This window comes from Cyprinodon tularosa, unplaced genomic scaffold (genome assembly GCF_016077235.1).
Source record: "Cyprinodon tularosa strain WSP-4 unplaced genomic scaffold, ASM1607723v1 ctg274, whole genome shotgun sequence".
NCBI classification, from domain to species: domain Eukaryota; kingdom Metazoa; phylum Chordata; class Actinopteri; order Cyprinodontiformes; family Cyprinodontidae; genus Cyprinodon; species Cyprinodon tularosa.
This window is the reverse complement of record NW_024038979.1, coordinates 584,959-607,490: the sequence shown is the minus strand read 5'-3', so window position 1 is coordinate 607,490 and position 22,532 is coordinate 584,959. Positions and strand designations below refer to the sequence as shown.

The 22,532-nt window shown below is 41.3% G+C and overlaps 1 protein-coding gene across 5 annotated transcripts in view; it reads right to left on the bottom strand.

The window, feature by feature from the left end:
• Positions 1–2,684: 2,684 nt before the first annotated feature.
• Positions 2,685–22,532, bottom strand: part of cdon (cell adhesion associated, oncogene regulated) — a 53,904-nt gene continuing 34,056 nt past the window's right edge. For 2 of the 5 annotated variants that reach the window (XM_038289940.1, XM_038289939.1), the window contains 10 exons: positions 18,123–18,242; positions 17,393–17,596; positions 17,112–17,293; positions 15,576–15,693; positions 8,475–8,597; positions 8,187–8,378; positions 7,418–7,710; positions 7,245–7,324; positions 4,434–4,663; positions 2,685–3,003 (listed from right to left, as the gene is read on the bottom strand). In XM_038289940.1, coding sequence (XP_038145868.1) covers positions 2,843–3,003; positions 4,434–4,663; positions 7,245–7,324; positions 7,418–7,710; positions 8,187–8,378; positions 8,475–8,597; positions 15,576–15,693; positions 17,112–17,293; positions 17,393–17,596; positions 18,123–18,242 — 1,703 coding nt within the window. In that variant the 3' untranslated portion in view covers positions 2,685–2,842. The remainder of the gene's footprint in view (positions 3,004–4,433; positions 4,664–7,244; positions 7,325–7,417; positions 7,711–8,186; positions 8,379–8,474; positions 8,598–15,575; positions 15,694–17,111; positions 17,294–17,392; positions 17,597–18,122; positions 18,243–22,532) is intronic. The other 3 variants (XM_038289942.1, XM_038289944.1, XM_038289943.1) reach the window with 3 other exon arrangements.

The following is a 22,532-nucleotide window of genomic DNA, read 5'->3' as shown; positions in this document are numbered from 1 at the left end:
GTCAGACTTCCTGTAATATTATAAAGCAGACACAGTCACAGAGTTTTGTTGAAATGTTTGGGGCAAAGAGGTCCTATAAGGCATGCGCCCAAGTCAAATTAGTTCGGTGAAGCCTCTGACTGTTCATATCTATGTTACATAAAACCCCACTAGGTCTCCCAATTAAACTTAAACTACATTTAAAGCAAAATAAACACATTAGTAAGAATTTTGCAACTTTCATAATGTGTAACGATCATATTAGTTTGTTAAAACAGTTGGACAGTTCTCCTTTCCTCTTAAAGCCCCCCTTTCTTGTGCATAAAACATGAGATAATGCAGTGCTTTAAATTTTTATGGAAATTGAAAAGGTCAGAAGAAATAAAAATATCATAGAATATCAAGTCAGTTATCCTTCTGTTAGAGATCAACTCTATGTGAGCTTTTCTATACAGGATACCAGGAAAATATCCTATGATATTACCAGAGGTGGATAGTGAAGTCAAATATTATACTGAAGTAAAAAGTAGCACTGCTTTAGCATATTTTTACTTAAAAGATGTTGTCAAGCATGAAATTATGTAAGATTGAACAGTGTGGAATAGGCAGGCTACTCAGGCACTGATTAACTAATAACATCTGTGTTGTGCTTATTAAAATACAACAAATTTAAAAGCCTTTACTTAAACAAATTGCTCAACATAAGATGTATAGAACCAATATATTTATAACAGTTAATGTTATTGGCTTTAATGTATGTTTTTTGATGACATTCTATTCTAATCTATGGCACTGATTGCTAAAGTTGGGGTCTTGAGATCCACTTTAGAAATTAAACTAAACAACAAACATTGATGTTAAAATGCTTAAAGATATGAAGGCATCACTAAAAACTGGACAAAACTAGGTTATGAAGTCATTGATGCTGTCGGGTAAATTTTTAGACCCTGATTTTGAAGAAATGTTTGTAAACTTAAATAGTTTGCGTCATGAGTCAACTTTGAGATCATTTTGTGGGTCAGAAGCTAAAATGTTTGTTATCCTCTGGTCTATAGAGGCAAATTTGTTGCTAAAGCAGCTATTGTTTAAAAATCAAGGTTTGCAGGGAGGGGTTATGAATTGAATGCTCCACAGTAGTTTATCCTAACGGTGTTATGAGGTCGGGATTCTGTGCAGATTAGTCAAGTTTCTCTAAACCAAACTTTATCCACCTGCAGCCATGGAAGTAAATAACACTTCTGTTGATTTGGTGGCATGAACTAATCCTTTTGACCAAGTTGACCTAGAAATGGCCTCAATGAGTTTAGCAGATTAAAAAAAAAAACCTATAAAACAAAGCTTGTGTAAAAACAAGAAATCGTATCGATAAAATTTTATGAAAGTATGTCTAGTGTGTATTTTGAGCCAAAAAGGCCTGATTATTTTTTTTTCAATGAAGTTACTCGCGTAGGGTAGCAAGAAATTTCACTAAAGATTAACAGTCCTTTCTAATAATATTAGTCGAGTAAAAGCAAAAAGTACAAAACTACTCCTGAAAGTGTGTTTGGTGTAAAGATTTACTCTATTAAATCTAACTAGTGTGGATATTACCTAACAGAAGTATTCCATTATTATGATATCCCTGATGCTGGGTAGGTACCGACTGTGGATCAAGAGTAATAGAAATTTTAGTCAAGTCATAACCGATGTGCACAGATATCTTTTTATCTGGGGATTGTATATACACCCTTCTCCTGTTGCCCTGGGCAACTATCCAAATATAAAATGGTGCCTTTGATTACATAATTTTCTTAAATAAAAGGAGACACTATAGGGACGGCCGTTCTTTTTAAACTTGATGATAAACTCAGACTTTACTGATTGTACTTTATGAAATTAAAATCATTTTTGCAATAAAAGCCTTCAAATGATGTTTTTAGTTCATCTCTAGGTCTTTGGATTAACAACATATGTTCTTACTGCCCAATATAATAACTGGAAATCAATACATGCAATAATTTAAGGACCTAAATCAGTTCATTTAAAGATTAACATTATTTGTTTTGTTGCAAATCTGTTTTTTGCAGGTTTTTGGTGTGATCCCATTTAACCTCCTGTAGGATCCACCGATTAGTATTAGAGGGCAGCTCAGACATTGGAGTTCGGTGTTAATGCAACTGACTGCTTCACTTCTCCAACAGATTGGGGCCAAAAAGGTCAAAGCTGCTCTCAAAGCAACCAGTTTCTTTTTTTCTTTTCTGGAAAGTGATGAACTATCGAGTATCCAATGAAGCACGGCGCAGCCTGCCTGATCTGAACAGTGCGGGGAGTGTTCCCGACGTTCAGGGGTCACCACAGCGGAACGGCCCATCGCCGAGCCACATCAAAGGCCTGCCAGAAATATGGATGGGTTTGGACCGAGGCCCGGAAGTTCAGGGTGTGCTGAACACGATGGAGGGGAAAAGAAAGACATTCTGAGAGGACTGCAATATGTCTCCCATATCTTCTTTTTATATTATTACAAAACTTTACACAGAAAGTCGCTAATCTCAGCACTGGAGTGGGACACAAAGGGACACGACAACAACAAAAATACCGTAAAAAGTATTTCTCATCCAAAAGGCATAAATAATATAAAAGGCAAACTTTTTTCTTTTAAACAGATACATTCATATGAAATAATATTTTACTACTACAAAAAATAAATAAGTCATCTAAAGAGTTTGATGAGTTTTCCCTCCAGTGGGATGACGAGTCTTTTTGTTTCTTTCCGAGTCTTTTCATCCCGTAATGTCTCTCATGGCATCTCAGTCCAACAGTTCTGAGTCTTTTTCAGCGTAACATGCAGTGTCTCTGACTGTCCTCCACAGCTTCCCTCCGTTCTTCAGGTCTCCTGCGGCCCAGCCTGGATCAGCTCTCCAACCAGGCCGCCGCTGGTGATCCAACCAGGCTTCTCGTCGCAGTCCAAGTCTGGCAGGCCGAGCCCGTCCCAAGACAACACGCAGTCCTCCATCTCCACGCTGTCCTCTGGCTCCTCCTCAGCTGCTAAGAAGATGGAGAAAAAATAAGATTAGATGGTTTTGCAATTTTTAAGAAAACTCCACAGATTTCTCCGCAACAAGCATAAATATGATGTGAGGGACTGTAAAAAAAAAAAAAAAAAAACCACCAAGGTAATACTTATGATACTAAAGGAAATAAACGACAATAAGGCGCATATAAATGTCTTTTTTTACCCTCAAAATGTGCGGCGCGCCCTATAGTGCGGCGCGCCCTATGTGTGTTGTTACTGCGGACGTTTGAGACCACCATGAGAACGTTAAGGGGGGAAGTGTGGAAGTCATTATTAATGAAAAGGGCTGGATGATGAGGAGATGATGAAAGAGTGGCTGAGGCAGGTGTATGTGAGGAGACCAGGTGGTTTTTTCCACGCATCACCATCGCTGTTAATCTGTGACTCCATGCGTGCCCATCTCACAGCCGATGTGAAAAACAAGTTGAAACAAATGAAAGCTGTGCTTGCTGTTATTCCGGGAGGTCTGACAAAGGAACTTCAACCGCTCGACATCGGTGTGAACCGCCCGTTCAAAGTAAGGCTGCGAGCGGCGTGGGAGCGATGGATGACAGACGGAGACCACAGTTTCACGAAAAGTGGAAGGCAGCGCCGGGCAAGTTACGCCACCGTTTGCGGATGGATTGTTGATGCTTGGACTAAACAGTCTGCTGGCACTGTTGTTCAAGCTTTCGCAAAAGCTGGCATCATTTCCGAGGAGCTGCCCGGCACGGAAAGTGACTCTGACAGCGAAGAAGGGGAAATTGGCATGTCTGATTTAGTGCAGCTGTTTAATTCAGAAACGGAGGATGATGACTTTGATGGGTTTAATTAATACATTGTAATAAATACATGAATAAATCACAATCATACTAAGTTTTGATCCCGCTCTATTTTTAAATACGCAGTAGAGGTATTTAAACGTAGCAGAGGACATGTACCGGTATATAAAAAATGCGCCCTATAATCCGGTGCGCCTTATGTGTGTGTAAAATACAGTAATGGCACACATAACTGAGACTGCTTATGGTTGTGAAAATACGGTAGTTTTCTACTTTTTTTTTTTTCACCTGCTGCCTTGCCGCAAGAAGGTTCTGGGTTAGATTCCCTGCCAGGGGTCTTTCTGCATGGAGTTTGCATGTTCTCCCTGTGCATGCGTGGGTTCTCTCCGGGTACTCCGGCTTTTTCCCACAGTCCAAAAACATGACTGTTAGGTTAATTGCCTTCTCTAAATTCTCCTTTGGTGTGCGTGAATGGTTATTTGTCCTGTTGGTCTCTGTGTTGCCCTGCGATGGACTGGCGACCTGTCCAGAGTGTACCCCGCCTCGACCACTGACAGCTGGAGATAGGCACCAGCACCCCTCACAACCCCAGCAGGGATAAGCGTGATTGAAAATAGATGGATAAAAAGTGGCTCAGTCACCTGTGCTATCCCCTTGACAGTTTTCATTTCTCCCGATCAGGCAACAGGAATGCTTGGAGGGCGAGGACTCCCTGTTCCCATCAGGCGTTTGGAAGCCTGCATCGGCCTCTGGGTCCGAGCCGTGGTACTGTGGAGAAACCTGGCCCAAAGGAACCATCTCCAGGCCGTCCTGCTGGCAAGGTGCCACGCGGTGCATTAAAGTCAGAGTGCCGTTGGTCTTATTGTAGCATCTGGGCAGACAGAGGAAGAGATGCGAATGCAGATTAACAAGACGGCGAATGAGAATAAACCTCTATGTGAACAGAAAGACTATAAAACAAGCCCAGAACTCCGACACAGCTGCAGAAACTGCTCCAAAAGAGCTCTGATGTAACAGTGACATGTTGTGGTTTTAGGCTGAATGCTGCCTGCAGCAAAGTGTCCCAAGTTTCCCCAAACTCAAGTTCGCTCCATCAATAGATGACGGGATTGTGACAACCCCTCCCAGTCCCCCCCTTCCTCTGCAGCCAGAGGTAAATAAACACAGAGCTCATTAGGTCTGCTGGCTGGATGCACACAGAGTAAACTGTGATGCTGGGGACCCTTAAATACATAAACAAGACAAGCTGGAGGCCAAAGCTGCATCTATGCATGTGTGTGTGAGACTGTTTGGGCCTCAGAAGCACTGGCTGTCAGCTGCATCTTATAAAATGTGAGGAATGTTTAATATTTTCAGCGCAGTTTGCTTTGAAAGATCCATTATTTTGCATCCTTTAGACCTTTTCAGATTTCCTTCCATTAAAATAACAAACCTCAGCGAAATTTATCGAGATTTAATGTTAGTCTAAATAGAAGTTGTGTATAATTGTGAAGTGAAAAGGAACGGAAAGGTTACACTTTCTTATATATATTTACAATTAATATCTGAAAAATCATCCTGTAGCCATATTTTGTTAAATCACCTTTCACTAAGTTACAGCTGCAGCTTTTTCAGGAAGGAGACTAACATTTCCAGCAAGTCAGAATGGATGGAGAGCCTCTGTGAAGATGATTTTTCGTGGGTCTTGCAGCAGCTTCTTAGATGCAGGGATTTGACTGAGTCAATCAAACTCATACGGTAAGTTTAGGCTCGTTTTGTTGGAAGATAAAAACTTCCCCTTCCGTCTCAAACCGTTTTTAACTTTTAAAAGGTTTCCTTCCAGGATTCAAAGTGAGTGTGGTGCGTTCAGGGTGTTGGCCTTCCACCAAACGCAGATGGCTTCTTTGGAACTTATTAATCATGTCATTATTCTTGATGCACTCAAATAAAGGCCAGATTTGTTGAGAAGGTAGACAACATGTTGCCATCTCCTATGTGAGCTGATGACCCGGGCAGATATTCTGGAGTTAAAAAGGTGTGCTCCCCCCTTTGCCCATCTTGTCTACATAAGAGTATCGTCAAATCTTGATAGATCTGTTCAATCCATCCTCTGAACTGCAAAACTATCTGACTTCCTGACCTCCCTGCTGTGATTTTTTTATATTCATAATTAACTTTTCCATGCATTTATTTAACACCTATTTTTTACCCAAATTGAACAAAGAACTGTAAGCTTATGATTTAATGTTGGAAATGTTTCATAAGTTTTAGTTGGTGTGTCCCATTCACTCTCACTATCAGCTGTCACAGACAAAAGGCTCCATGAATAACGTGGAGGAATTTTTGGCCGCGGCTCTAAATCTGTGGTCTTATGAGGCAGATTGAGACGTCTGCTTCTTTAGCATTTTGCGACCAAAGAAAACTTGCTATGGTTATCTGACAGAGTCTGAAGTTTAGAATGTCGATCCCACATTATGACATCTGCTATGGCGAACATCCACTGATTGGCCAATAGGAACGCAGCTGCTGCTGGAGACGCCACACATTAAGTTCAGAGAGAGAAGACGGTCTATTTCTGTTTGTTTTTTCTGTTTTTTTATACGGTCCGCAGAAAAGAGCATGTGTAAAAAAAACAGCAGCCAGACCACCGCATATAAACTTAGAAATCAAAGCAGTAACCATGGAAACAGCAGATAATGAGTAGCCTGATGAATATAAAGTTAACCCAGTGGCTGTATTGAACCATAAAAAATAAAAAATATCAGAAATATTGTGTGATGTAGATAAAATGATGTGAAAAAGGAGTAATTTATTTATCTGTTATGAGAATAATCAGTGACACGGATGCGCAAGAACCTGAATACAAAAGAGTTTTGGCAAAAAAAGCGAGAGACGGTGTTACACCATAAAGGATACAAAAAAAAAAAAATAAAAGTTTAACATTTTTTATTTCTACACCAATACCTCTCACAGAGAACTTGTCCTGTTTGCTCCAACAGCTGCAGCTGCAGATAACCTGCAGAGTGTTTATACCTGCTCTCTGATAGGAGCCAATATCACGACCGATAACCAATTTAACTGGACTTTGATACACTTTATATAACAGGGTCATCTTAATGAACCCTTCTTAAAATTAATTTACGAAACATTTTTAGGTGAACATATTTATCCCACAGAACTCCTCTTTTATCATTAGACTAACTATTACTGAGCTTATTTGATTGTGGGAATGTGTTGGGAGGATCTGGGACAGAAGACACGGTGAAACAGCTGATTGTTTTGCGCTTTAGTAGGAAACCGTGATCATAAACGTGAACATGTCGACATCGGGCCAAAGATAAATAATAAGTCAACGGCGTAATAGAAGTCATTAAGTAGTGTTATAAAATGGAAGGCCACAGGGCAATATATTCAACCTGGATGTTTTTAGAGATAAAACTTCAATAACATCAACATGTTTGATCTTTTCCCACCTGTTGTTGTTGCAGATGTTCTGGCAGCTCATACAATCAGACGTCTCTTTCTGAGGCAGACTTGTATACATGCTTCCACCCTTTTAAGACAAAAAAAAAAGGAAAATTAATCTATTCAAACAACAAAAACAAAGTGTGAATGTTTCAGTTAAGCTTTGAAGCAGAGGACTCACGTTCAGGTGGTGGTGGGGGTGCGGGTGGTCGCAGTCATGGGTGCTGTGGGGCAGCGAGCCTTCGTGGCCGTGTGGGTGGCCGGGTGAGATGAAGCCGCCGGAGCCGTTCAGCAGCCCCATGCCGTTGGGGAGCTTGTGGTGAAGGTGATGGCAGCCCTGAGGTAACATCTGGCCGCTGTAGCCCCCATGGACGCCCCCGTTCATGTGCCCACCGCCCGCCGTCAGCGTGGTGTACTCCAGAACATGGCCGTTCAGGTCCGCCGGCTGGTACAGGTAACCGGGGGGGTCATACTCTGCAAGGTTGGGTTTAAAAAAAAAAAGTCATTTCTTCACAGCTAAAAAAATCTAAACTTCTAATTATTTTAAGATCAAAGTTACAGGAGAAAATGTCGCACTGTGTTGTGGCTAAATGTGTTCTTTAATGTTGGTGTCTCATCACAGTGACGACCCAACATTTGTGTTTTCCAGTAAATAACTACAAACAGTCACAACGATGATGGGGAACAGGCTACAGAAAGTGGAGCTTTGACTCTTTTTCAAATTTCCTCCAAAGTTTTAATATTTCCCCTTCCAAAGGGTGAAGGGGCGAGTTTAGCGAACTACAAGCCAAGACGTTTGTAAGCACCTCGGGATCCTTACATGCACTGGAGTGAAGACTGGGAATATGACTCATAAACCGCCGTGGAGCCAACTATTATTAAAAGCTTTTTTTGAGAGCTTTTTATTTTTTTTTGTTTGGACACAGCTTAGTGGTAGATATTTTTCTCACTGTGCATGTTGTTCTGCTGCCGATTTCTCCACAGACACATGGCGATAAAGGAGAGGAGGATGAGCACCATCACTCCCAGCACGCAGCCCACGATTCGATACAGCAGACCTCCGGGGGAGATTGGGGGATCTGGAGGGTGAGGACCGGGAGGGGTGAAGGGGTGCTGACTTGGTGCACCTGGAGACTGACGAGCTGCAGTGAAGAAGAGAGGAGGAGGAGGAGGAACGCCGTGTACCGTAACTAAAGCAGATCATAGATCAGCAGGGTGAGAGCTCTGGCTGTCCTTACCTTTGGTCTCACAGATCATAACGTTGCTGTAGTCGCTCTCCCCTCCACCGTTGAAGCACTGCATTTTGATGTCATAGGAGGTCTCTGGCTGCAGGTGGCCAATCATGTGCCAGGTTTTCAAACCTGAAATAATTTTAAAAAATGATGAATGCCAAGGTTACACACAGGAAACCTTGAAACAATATGGCTGTATGATCTGGTTGAATTGTCTCTGTAAAGTGCAATGAGATGACATGTGAAATGTGTGTTATCTAAATGATATCCAAATTAATTGAATTAAATTCTCATTAAACAGTTTTCAGTCCTTTTAGTTAATTTTAAATGTTTGCACTAAAGCACTAGCCTGACGTAGTCCGACTCAATTCTAGTCAGAATATGAGTCTGATACTGCTCCATAGAGCTGTGATTATGGGGCGTGTTTCGAACGAACCAGGAAAAAAAATGCCTCTGCACTCAATTGGATAGACCTACAACCAATAAGAGCAACGGAGTGCGTGACGTATGTTAAGCGAGTCATAGTTGTTGTCCACAAAAATCAAAGCGTGCAGTTTCACGCCTAGAATAAGAAGATGAGACTTGATCGCGTTTCTCTGTTCCTCTTTTAAAATTAATTTGCTGTCGATATCTTCTAGAACAGACCTAATAGCAGAATCTACTCATCCAAACTCTCCAGCGGCAGCCATTATTGTTGTCACCCAAGCGCGCTTTGGTCACGTGGTTGATTACGTTCTCTTGATCATCTGTCCATCATCGCATAAAGCCCGCCCTGACAATTTGATTGGATCGCCTGACAGTGGGCGATAATACTCGCGCTACTATGGAGCAGAGCCAGACCGAACTTCCCCGAACTCAAACCTTGTGGGCGGGACTAAGTTCGGAATGGCACCCAGGCTATTAAAGCACTGCTGCAGCACTCAATTTGTGAACTATGCAAGATATGAATATAGTATTCAGACTTTAAATACAGAACCTGGAAGGAAGGAAGGAAGGAAGGAAGGAAGGAAGGAAGGAAGGAAGGAAGGAAGGAAGGAAGGAAGGAAGGAAGGAAGGAAGGAAGGAAGGAAGGAAGGAAGGAAGGAAGGAAGGAAGGAAGGAAGGAAGGAAGGAAGGAAGGAAGGAAGGAAGGAAGGATACGAAGGATACGAAGGAAACAAATGTAAAATAAAAAAATAAAAAGTAGAAAAGAAAAGGAGAGAGGACACAAGGCAACAAAAAAAAAAGAATGGCTAAAAAAGACAAGAAAGGAAATGAAGCACTGACGGAAGGAAGAATGGATGGAAATACAAGTTTTAAATGGTAACATAAGGGATAACGTCTGGAAACAAATGTTTCTCCATATGCTCATTTTCACATTTCTGACCTGGAAATCTGTACCATTTCCCACAGGAACCCTCACTACAGCAGAGAACATTTGAACCACAGATACCTTCCTGTGTATTTCCCCTTAAGGAGCCAGAATTTGTTCATCTGGCTGTGTGTAGCAGCTCTTTGTCTTGTCTCCAGTTCAGTCCCTGTTCTTAACCACAACAGCCGACTGCTTCAGATCAAGCAGGACCCAGACAGTTGTTTCACTCTGATCCAGCTCCATATATGGCCGCTTCATGTTTGCTCTGGCTCGCCTCCAGTATTCCCACTCCGTACATTCCCCACGGCTGCACAACCACACACTGTCACACCGCGACGCGTTGTGGAATCACACAGGAGACAACAGCCTCCCGATGTGGAAACGCTACATTTCCAACAAATGAGGCTGAAATAAGCTGCTGTTTATGGTCTGAGTGGCCAACAGTGACCCTTTGAAAGCCTGCTGCCTAGACCTATGGTTTAACACATGGGAGTTACAGGAGTAAATATTTATGTCATTGAATTAGCTGCATTTAGACTGGCTTTTTTATCTTAAATCATTTTAAAATTGAGAATCTTTATTGTTAATATTATTATTTTTTGCATAAAGTTTGTGATTGCAAATTAAAATCTAGATCCTGAAGAGTTTAGTCTTGAGCATAAATGAAAGGAGTAAACAGAACCGCAGCACATTTCACAAAGCAGCTTCATTTCAAATAATAAATGGATCCCTTTGGATTTCTAATGTAGGTTTCTATCACAAGTGAATCCATTAAAGCACTTGAGTTTGGTGGAAACTCACCTCCACCAGCACCGTGTATTTAAGTCATCTAAAACTTAATCTGCAGTAAGAGCTCATTCCCTGTATGTTCCTCCTCCCTCTCTTTCTGCTCCTCCCGCTGTGCCTGCTCTCCATCTCTACACCCTCTCCTCTGTCAGCCGTCACAGAACCTGGCTAGTGATCTTCCTTCTAAGTTACTTATTATAAGCTTTGATATTTACGGCATTGCTTTATCCTCATCTGAAATTTGCTTTGGATGGAAGCGTCTGCCAAACGCATAAACAGAATATTGCAAACTAGTCTGATAAAATACTGGACTGATACAATCTTAAAGTAGTCAATATACTATATAAAGTTTAATTCCCCTTGAAAACAACTGAAAACAAGTGTTGGGAGTAGCAGGTTATGTAACTGTGTTAGTTTCTCATTAATTCAATTAATCACTTAAACATGTTTGTAATGCTTCTAGAGCAGCACATTACTACAACTCCATCAGTTAAAGGAATAGTACACCCAAAAAATGATTAGCCTTCATTTTCTACTCACCCCCATGCTGAACAACACTCTGGAGTACTTTTTTGATATCTCAAATGCATCTGGAGATCTGGGAGGCTTCTTGCTGTCTGCTGACATTCAAATAATGGAGGTCCATAGCACCCGAGGCAGAAAGGTCCATAAAAGTCCACAAAAAACCTTTCAATATTCCTCCATACTGCTCGTCCAATGTAATCCAAGTGTCCTGAGTGGGTAGCATCCAGAATTTACTCGAAACGAAGTCATTTAGAACGTTTTAGAGCCTAAACAGTAGTGTATAGGATTTCCTAATAGCGCCCCCATGCGCGCTCACGATTCTACGGAAGCCGGCAGACCAAACCGGAAGAAAGTGCGCATTCAGCGTCTGCTCTGCCGATAATGCAAGCGTAGAAGAAGAAATGTGCTGTTTACCTGTGCAAAGAAAGAAACAACGAAAGAAAAATGTCTGAGGACTTCAGTGTTGAGGAAGAGCATGAGTTCTTTGCCGAGCTGAATGCGCCGGTTTGGTCTGCCGGCTTCCGTAGAATCGTGAGCGCGCATGGGGGCGCTATTAGGAAATCCTATACACTACTGTTTAGGCTCTAAAACGTTCTAAATGACTTCGTTTCGAGTAAATTCTGGATGCTACCCACTCAGGAAACTTGGATTACATTGGACGAGCAGTATGGAGGAATATTGACACGTTTTTGTGGACTTTTATGGACCTTTCTGTCTCGGGCGCCATAGACCTCCATTATTTGAATGTCAGCAGACAGCAAGAAGCCTCCCAGATCTCCAGATGCATTTGAGATATCAAAAAAGTACTCCAGAGTTTTGTTCAGCATGGGGGTGAGTAGAAAATGAAGGCTAATCATGTTTTGGGTGTACTATTCCTTTAAAGCATCTTTTCATAGGCGCCCTCCTTCTGCAGCGCAAATAGATTTTTGCTGCAGGCTCATTGGCTAAGAAGCCGTGGTGTGGGCAGGTCTTCAGCCTGAGATTAGAGATCACGGCAAGAGAGGAAGTGAAATGCTTAAAGTTTCTCTGATTTGTTAATTATGCGTGTGAAAAAAAGTCTTTATATTCATCGGTTAGAGCAGCTGTTATCTAAAGAAGCTTCTGGAAGTTGGCTGCCTTTATCAACACATGTTCTTTATTTCTTTATTTTCTCAGTGTTATACTGAATTCACTTGCATGCTTTATGTTTTGTTAAAAACAGAAATGATGGGATTAATATAGTTCTGCTGTTTTATTCCCGGAATAAACACTGTTTTGATGGCTATCAATGTGCAAAACTATGTTCTTAAACATTTTATTCTTTATGAAAAACAAAAAATCTAATCACATCTACTTAATTACTGTATACTGTCAGAAAAAAGGCTAAAGAAGTAGAGTGCCTCGCTCAGCATCATATCCAGAGGTTGTTTGTTGGAAATAAAAGCGTACTGCAAAGGAAAAGGGGTTGGGGGGGTTTAGCCTGTTAGTGGCTGCATGGCAGCAGTCTCAAAATGATGCCCCTTCTAAAGATAATGCACAACAAAGATTACAGTTCATTGAAGACGGGCAAAATAAAGACATAAATATCTGGAACCGTGTTCCAAGATAAACTTAGTTGGTTCCGATGGTTATGTGTGGGGCAAACCAGTTGAGGAGTGCAAAAGTCCTCTCTACTGACAGGCACAATGGAGGGAGTTTGGGGTTGCATTATACAACCCGAGCTGTTTTTTGAGGTGAAACATCCGAAGGTAGACCGCTGCTTTTTGTGCCTAAAAAAAGGTTGGAATGAGACTACAGACATGTATCATGGTGAATAATCTTGACCTAAACTGGCATGCTGTCTGGATTTCAAACTCAGCAACTAATCATTGTTCCAGTTTGTTTTTAGTAGCAGGTTTTCAATTCAAACTATTAAAGGTACAAAAAAAGGAAATGCAAATTTGCTGTGTTTCCATTGGGTTTAACCAAGGAACACAAAGGCCTCTGTCGTCGATCACGTTATGTCGTCATGCATGGGTGTAAAAAAGAGGAATTAAAGGCTGAAATCTAGCACTGACCACCATTAATGGAGGAAAGTTTTAATGAAAGCAATGCAATCAGGGAAGTTGTTCTAACATTGATACGTTAGTAATGATGATGTTGCTTCCAGTTATGTCTATAAGCATAATAGGAACATCTGGGAATACGCCAACAGCAGAAACAGCTGATCAGTCATTAAAGGTAAAACTTGACTAAGTCAGAGCTGATTAGAAAAAAAATCATCTTCTGTTTTGTGCATCAACTTTTTTTTTCCGCAAAAAACACCTCAAGCGAGTATAAAACCTTTAACGAATTTTTTCAGGGAGTTTCCATTAAGCTTTCCCCATGCAATAGTTCAATATGCCCATTAGATCAAACTGATGGAAAATAGGGCTGAGCAAGTCTGTTAAATAAAACCGGTTATTTTCAACAAATATCACCATTTTCCATTGCAATAAGCACTAGCACATAGATGCTTGTGCTGCAGGGTGTGACTCCAGGGTTTCAGATTTTTCATGACATTCAAAGCTTGTTTGTCCAAAATCCATTTTTGCAGGTCTTTACTGTAACCTTTGCATAAAAAAAGTTTCTTACTTTTATTATCATGCATGGATCTGCTGCTAGCTGCAACTCTCCCTCCCTTCTGTGTGACAGCAAACCCACCATAAGTGAGTTAGAGTTAGAAATATACCGTAAATTCTCTAATATAGGCCCGGGCCTTTATTTCACTCAAGTGCATCGCGGTCCAGGCCTTTATTGGATAGAGGCCAGTATTAGAGACAGGCCTCTATTGCTATTTGAGCAAAACAGACTACCAGTGGAATGAATAAAAATGAGATTTTGTGTCTATTTGAACCTATAAAACACTAGGTTCATTTATTGAAAAAGTACAGTTACCATGTCTCGCTTGGTTTGAAGTAAAAAAAAAAAAAAAAAATCCTCCAATTCTGTTTAATCCTCCTCCTCAGTTTCCTCCTCCTCTTCATCTCTCCCTTTAATCTCCTCATCACTCGCGCTCCTCCTCATGTTCTGCTGCGTGTCTGTTCTCTTCCTCGCGCAGACGGGCAGCAGTCGGCCTGTCGTCCAGCTGCGCAGGGCTGTGGTACTTGTATGTTACTTACTACCACAAGTATAATGTTGAGGTATGCCCAGAAAAAACGTTTATAGCCCCGGCCTGTATTAGAGACCGGCCATTATTTACCTCCTCTGACAGCGAGACCGGCCATTATTAGAGACCCGGCCGCTATTGGAATACAGGCCAATATTAGAGAATTTACGGTATTCTTATTGAATGCAATGTGACTAAAATGTAATGGCTCTACGATTTGAAAATTGTGTTTTTCGAAATTGCGATTATATTGCAAATGCAATTAATTGTAGCCTGACGTAGTCCGACTCAATTCTAGTCAGAATATGAGTCTGATACTGCTCCATAGAGCTGTGATTATGGGCCGTGTTTTGAACGAACCAGGAAAAAAATGCCTCTGTACTCAATTGGATAGATCTACAACCAATAAGGGCAACGGAGTGCGTGACGTATCTTAAGCGAGGCATAGTTGTTGTCCACAAAAATCAAAGCGTGCAGTTTCACGCCTAGAATAAGAAGATGAGACTTGATCGCGTTTCTCTGTTCCTCTTTTAAAATTAATTTGCTGTCGATATCTTCTAGAACAGACCTAATAGCAGAATCTACTCATCCAAACTCTCCAGCGGCAGCCATTATTGTTGTCACCCAAGCGCGCTTTGGTCACGTGGTTGATAACGTTACTCTTGATCATCTGTCCATTATCGTATAAAGCCCGCCCTGACAATTTGATTGGATCGCCTGACAGTGGGCTTTAATACTCGCGCTACTATGGAGCAGAGCCAGACCGAACTTCCCCGAACTCAAACCTTGTGGGCGGGACTAAGTTCGGACTGGCACCCAGGCTAAATTAATTGAGCAACCCTAATGGAAACGCACAAAGAGATCAAAATGATTTAAAAAGTCCTTTATGTCCTACGCTTCACTGATTGACCTTTTCAGTCGCTTTGGCGTTTTGAAGATCACTCTGGCAGAGAGTTTATCCATCACACCCATGAATGCGTGGACGGTCACATGCTCAGAGGTTGCAGAGTGGTGTTGAGTGAATAGATGCCTCTCCTTCCCTTCCTGCACCAGGATCAACTGTTAGCATTCCAGGAAGCAACCTGAGCCCCTTCCTCTGGACCGGCTCCGGTTACGCTCTGTACCATTAGCGTGCCACCATTTCTCAAAAGCAGACCTCAGAAGACACCCTGTCTCTATAAATCAAAGGGGCAGGGATGTCTCCCTCTCTCTCTCCTCCTAGTATCCGTTACATTTCCAGCGCCCAATTTATCTGCCCGCTGTGAGGTTACATCTACGCTGGGACGAGGCTGTCGACAAACACTTTGTGAACTTAATCTGCAGCAGGCGTCAAGCTCACCGCTTCCCTCACCTTCCACCTGTTCCTTCTTGTAGTCGCTGTCGTTGTCGCTATCTGTGGGTCTGTAGTAGATGTAGAAGCCTTGGATCGGAGTGTTGTTGTTGCTGGAAGGGTCGTACTGAAAGGAAAAAACAGTTTTGTCAGACCACAGAAAATCAGTGAGCAATTACAACCCAAAGAGGGGGCGTGTTTCCCCCGCGGCTAATGGTGGGCCTCGTTATCAGCAGATGGTGATTGCCCCGTCTGCCCGAAGAAAAAAATGAGGCTGGCTAAAGTTAAGTATAGAAAATGAGGGGAACTATCTGCATCCATCAGCAGCTCAAACGGCAGAATCAGAACAGAAAGGGAGTTTCCTTTAATCAGCAATCATCAGCTCATTGAAAGATGTGAGTCTTAGCATGGACAGGAAGCAGCTCAGACAGGTACTGCTGCTGCAAAACACAAGATATCCTCCAGTTTAGGAGATGTCTCTCTGAACCTTTTTATATAGATGAACCATCAAAGTATCACAAGGCTTTCTCATTATGTAACCATAAACCACTGCTGGTTCATTTTATTGTCAGCAGGGGTGTGTGTGTGTGAGGAGGGACGTGTGTGTGAAGGTGAGACTGGTTGTGAGCGTCTGACTCAGTCACCTGTGTAATTTTCTTAACCCTTGTTTAAATATTTTGCTTCCATGATGCATTATATTACTTTTAGCAAGTGGACTGCTTTTAAAAACAGAGACTGTGACGCCACCAGTTGTTTGTCCAGCTTATGACCATATTTGGTAAAATAGGTGAGCTAGGGACTGGATGGATAAAAGTTGAGCACATTATACATTTTAAAAGATAAATTGTTGATATAATTAAAACCTGATTGGTGAATCGGTGGTTAAAATCTTAAAAGTAGATTTTAGTTTTCAGATTAAAGAAAGGGTTAAATGTAGGCGTCTACAAAACCAATTCACTGTACCAGTTTATATTTAGAATTAAAAAATACACAATTTTAATCCTACATCAGCGCCAGTATCAATTGGTCAAACCTTAACAAAACTTCAGATCAGAAATCGGCCAAAAAATGTATTTTTGTAATTATTTTGGCTAATTATATAAAAATCTTAACCGACTGAAATATTGGTCATTTTATAAAACAAACTAAACGGCATCAAAGGCCGAGAAATAAGAGAGAAGCCATTCAAAGTTATCACACCTGTTTGGACAGAGGTGATTGGGATTCAAACCCACAACCTTTGAATCTCTGCTTCGGTGTCACTATGACAGTCCAACACATTGTTCATCCTTGCATGAAGAGCTTTTGAGTTCTCTAAACACTAGAGAAGCAGGTTTATTTCCATTCCTCATCGTCTTCAAAAGAAATATATCCTTTTCTTCTGTTTCTGTCCTCATTTCTCAAACCGTTACAAAATGTTTAAACTGGCAAATGTACCATCATACTTGGATAACCACTAAATAAACAAGAGGGAAAGCTTAAATAAACTCAACAGTCAGATTCTCAATAAGGGTTGAAATAAAATGTTTGGATTGTTCAACTCACAGTCCAGCGCAGCATGATTTGGGTGTCACTGATGGCGTCCGTCGCTGAGATGTGAGGTCCGACCACCGGCCGGTCCGCGTTGCGTGAGCTGGCCTGTGGCACCTGGTAGGGCTTGGATGGAGTGCTGGGGAGACTGTCTCCGTACATGTTGGAGGCCAGAACTCTAAACTTGTAGGTGGACCCTGGCGGATGAAAACGATCATGTTTAAGCACCACAGTGATGATGCAGGAGGAAAATCTCACAGAAGTCCTTTGGATTTCTCGGCCTTATCGAAACTCACCAGCCTCCAGGTTGCGGATTTCCACAGACAGCTTCAGAGGTGAGATATTATCCGCCGCCACGTGCCACTCTGTGCTGCGGCCGCGCCTATACTCCACACGGAACGCTGTGATCGGAGAGCCGCCATTGGCTCGCGGGATCCACGCGACGTACACCGAACTGTCAGTGGCCATAGATATGGTTGGACGGTCGGGAGCTTCTGGAACTGGGATGAAAACAAATAAACCTTTATTTAGAACTCACCCAAATCCCATATTTAACGTCATGTTCTGCACATGCATCAGGCAAAGATGTTTATCTGGAAGGAACGGATCAGACAGAAGCTTTGGAGGATGTATACTCACTATCAAGGCTGTTATTCACAGAGATAGAAGGCAGGAGGGATGGAAAGAGAAGAGGGTTAGCTAGAGAAAGAGATCATCCCTCAAGCAGAGAACGCTTGGTAGCAAAGTGAGTAAAACGTGCACACAATGCGACCCCGACGCTCCGTTCAGTCTGACAGACTCTCTGCTTACAGCATTTCTCTTCCAAGCAGTCGCTGCATGCTGTCAGCTGCTGTTTGTGCTTCCATGCGTGCAGAAACAAAGCAGAGCTCTTTTTTTTTTTAAACATTAAGCCCTGAGATGTGTGCAGCTAGCAAACTCAACCACAGTCCCCCTCTTCCAGTCAGACTGTGCAAAATGCAGAGCGACAGGAATCGGCAGACAGACAGCAGTCGGCTCTACACCTACCCCTGTCGTGCTGAACTACTCCATAGATCGTCTTTGTCGGTCGGTCCTCTGGAACCTTAGGTGGGACTGGGATGATGGGAGGCTTGGAAGGATTCTTGTTGCTGGAAGAGGTGGTCTTTTCTGAAAAAAAGCATGTAAAATTAAAGCTGGATAACGGAAACATCAGCTGATGTCAAACTCCTACCCATCTGAATCATTCTGCAACACTTTAAACTACATTCTTCTGAAAAGTTCACGTTTATTGGGATCAAAGGTGTAGACTACTACTGTCTTTTTATTCATAGTTTTTTGTCATATTTATGAACTAACTGGTCAATTTGAGAAGAACATCTCAGGGCTCTCTGAATGCCTTCAAGAGGTCAGACAGTTCAAACAATCAAGTACAGAAGGCGGAGATTTCACTTTCACTTATGTTTTTAATGTTAGCTGTAATATATGAGGCTCAGGCAGTTTCCTTACATAAGGAGCATTCTTCTGTTCTCTGTATTAAATAAATAGTTTCTGTGTTAAAAGAAGAAAATAATGTTTAAAGCCTAGGAAAAGAAACACTTCATTCAAAAGAGTGGCAATGTGTTCTAGACCAACATAATGCCAACTATATTTCAGAAATGCATTTACTTTCACTCTTTTGGACGTTCAGGTGATTAGCCATGGAGAATAAGGTTTAGAAATGTCAGAAGTTTGTTGGAAGACATTCCAATAAATCTCTATTTTCATTGCCGGGCCTCTCAGCCATTACCAGGGACTGAATTGAGCCTGAGCAATTTTCATTTCTCATTCCAAAACTTTCCTGGAAAAAGGATCTGCTCTGGGGCTAGCACCTTTCAGCTTATGTGCTTAGCAATGATGAGTGGTGGACTCTTCTGCAGCGTCCTGACTTCTGCCCATCCACCATATTAAAGATCTTTTTGTTACTTTTTAACGGAGATTCATACTTGAGCATAATTTTGGTGAACAACAACTGACCATGATGTGCTAGATGTGCACTCTCAACCTTGTTTTCTGAATAAATACTGGGACAGGGCCTTAATTCAGTGTTACCAACTCCTCAGTTGGGGAAAGCAGCTATTGGCTGTGCTATAAGTCGCTAGAAGTTGCTGAATGACGTCATTGCCTAATTTGCATTAAAAAAAAACTTTTATTTTTTACTTTTTCTTTTTTCCCTTGTGGTCCACTAAGGAGCTTAAAAAGCATGGTAAAACAGGAACATTTTGAACCATAAAGTTTGTTCATTTCATCAACATTAACAATCTAAATGGAAAAAAAAAGACTACAAAGAATCAATGACGAATGTGAGCAAATAATGTTAATTATTATTTTTTTAAACTAATAAGATTTCCCTCCACACTCACAGGCTGTGCTTGCCTGCTCACAAAAATATATGGAAGGTTCAGCAACTGAGGGAGCTGACTCCAGCGTGATCAACCTGCGCAGTCAATCCCGGCGCATCTGCGCGGCTCATTTTCATTTTGGACGCTGTTACGGTAAATATGCTGTGGCTCTGACTGCAGCGCTGAGAGGGACTCCTGCGGAAGCGGGAGAACGGGGTTGGGAAAAGTCGCTAGATTTGTCGCTAGTCGCTTTTTTGAAAAAGAGTCACTGGAGGGGTCTGAAAAGTCGCTAAATATAGCAACAAAGTTGCTGAGTTGGCAACACTGCCTTAATTAGAGCTTTAGTTGTTTGGCCTTTAGTCACTCATTACTAGGGATGGGACGATTTATGAAAACCGTCCGAACCGTTCGGTTCGACTGTCTCGGTTCGATTCGCGTGTGTTTCGTTTGGTTCATGCGCTGCTCCTTTTTCTCATAGGCCAAGCCTTTACACTCCAGAGCAGAAGGTGGCGGTACTGCAACCAGAGCCAACCACCAGTTGTAAACAAGAAGAAGAAGAAGCGAAGCAGCTTAGCCGGGTGTAGCAGAGAAAAAAATCAGTTGTTGTGGAGAATTGTGTGGGTATGGCGAGGGGGAAAGAACAGGAGTTGGAAGACGCGCCAGCATAGGGTGACCAGACGTCCCCGATTTCCGGGGACTGTCCCCGTTTTGGACCACCTGTCCCCGGCTAAAGCTGTCCCCGGAAATGTCCCCGATTTTACCGAGGCGAAAAATGTTGCGTGTAGACTGTTATTACGGTAGAGCTGTTGCGCGCAAAAATAGGTATTACGGTAGCTGGTTGCGCTGCTGATAACATAAAGATAAGGAACAGAGCGCACCACTAGAAGGGCGGTAATGATCCATTTGGATGTCAGCTGCCATTAAAACACAAAAAAGAAGAAGAGCGCATCACTTTTAAAACAGAAGAAGAAGAAGAAGTGGAAGTTCGTTTTTTACAACCTGTGGCAACTGATGGGGAGCTACGCTGAGTGATGGTGAGTGTGTTAATCAATTAATTTTATTCTGATCGGGCTGATCTTGTGATAAATGTTTGGTTTGTGTCCAGGTTAAAACAATAATAAAAAGTAAGACAAGACCACGAGTTGAGCATGAGTAAAAGACGCTGGGTTAAAATGTAGCAAAATGATTGAAAACTCCTTGTAAGGCGCTAATCTGGTACGCTGGTTCTCCAGGGATCAACAAGGGTTTGTATAAAGATGATTTAGAATGGATAGGTGACCTTTAGTTTATATTTCAGATAGTTATTATAAGTAGAGTTATTTCAATTTGTTTTGATGATTTATGGTTGTGATTTATGAGCATAGACTTCCAGTTTTTTGTGTGCTTTTTTACTGCTCAGTTTGGATATATATGAAAGTTCCTTGTGAAAAAATAGGAGTCAGTAACAGGAGAACTGAATAAGACAAGATCTACATGATCTGAGAATGATAGAGATAACCACCTGTTTAATGTCCATTTATTATGTGGTTTTTGCTTGTAGCTCCTAATATTGTGGTAATTAGCATTTTTAGTATTTAGATGAGATATTAATAATAATAAGTTTTCATGTTGCACATCCTAATTTTTTTTGGAGGTGATTTTGATTATATAATGTCTCTGTTTTAGAATAATGTAAGATTGATGCTGGAGGAGTGAGGAAGAAGATAGAAAGACAGAAAGGAGATTGAATGAGAGAGGAGGAAACTAGGAACTCTGATAGAAAAAACGGTTGACAAGAAGGGAGAAAAATTTACTTTGAGGAGTAAAGCAGAGAGCAGGCAGAAGTCAAAAGAGGGCTAGAAACAAAAGCGAAGGTGGAGAGGGAAGAAAACAGACAAGACTGAATGACCATATGGCTCTTTCAAAGAAGAGGAAGTGTCATTTTACGGAGAAATTACAATCAGAATTTCCATTGGGAAATTATATATGTATATGTTATTGCTGTTTATAAATATGGACTATTCTTGGATTATATACATTGTGTTGATGTTAAGCCTATTCTGCTGTTCCATGGTTAAACTTGTTTAAGACATTTAAAAAGGTTATTTTGCTTTTTACTTGCTATGTCTTCTCTTATATTATTTTACCCAAATTACCAGGGCCACTGCCTCAGACCCTGTTCAGTTAATATTTCTGTTTCAAACATTTAAAATGTATAATATGTATTAATAAAGTTCAAGTGATAAAGCGTTGACATGATTTGAGTGATAAACTAACATATTGAGTGATGTAGTGTGCAAAGTATGCTGTGGAACACAGAGTGGCTGTATACTCAGGGTAGTAGGAAAAATGAACCTGCTACTTTGAGACACACAGGCCCCTGATGTGGCTAGGCGACAGTAAGAAACATATATGAACCTTTACCTGCAGGCTTGACTACTACTTGTTTTTTTTATGTTAATGAAGAAAAAATATATTTCTTATAGGTATGTACAGTAGATGTAAACAGAATAAGTATTTGTTGCACTTTTTTGAAGAGGTGGGGGAACTCTGTCTCAACTAGGGTTGTCAAAAGTATCGATACTCAAAAAAGTATCGATACTGAAACGTTGTATCTGGATACAATACTCATTTTCAAAAGTATCGAGTACCAGTCGCACCTAAGCAGTCATTCATCTAAAGTGCAGAATAGAGGAAAATGCACTTTCTGAACACTGTGATTGAATAATTCTACGCACTTTTCAGTTTCAGACTTTTTCTGTAACAGGTGCAGCTGCTGAGAATTATTTTTGTTTCTTAACTGGTTTGGCTAGTGTCATTGTTATGTGCAAAGCATAGCCAAGGAAGGAACACTTAATTTTAATTTTGTAAGGTTTTTTTTATCAAGCTTGCTAAATACTGTGCACAGAATACAACCTCAAAATGTTGTTCTTATTGTTTATTGTATTTATTTATGGTATTTTAATTATTAATCAAAATATTTCTGTTGAAATTTTATCCTTGTGGTATCAAAAATGGTATCGAGTATCGAATATTTTCCTTAGTATCTGTATCGAGTTGAAAACTTTAGTATCGTGACAACCCTAGTCTCAACAGACAG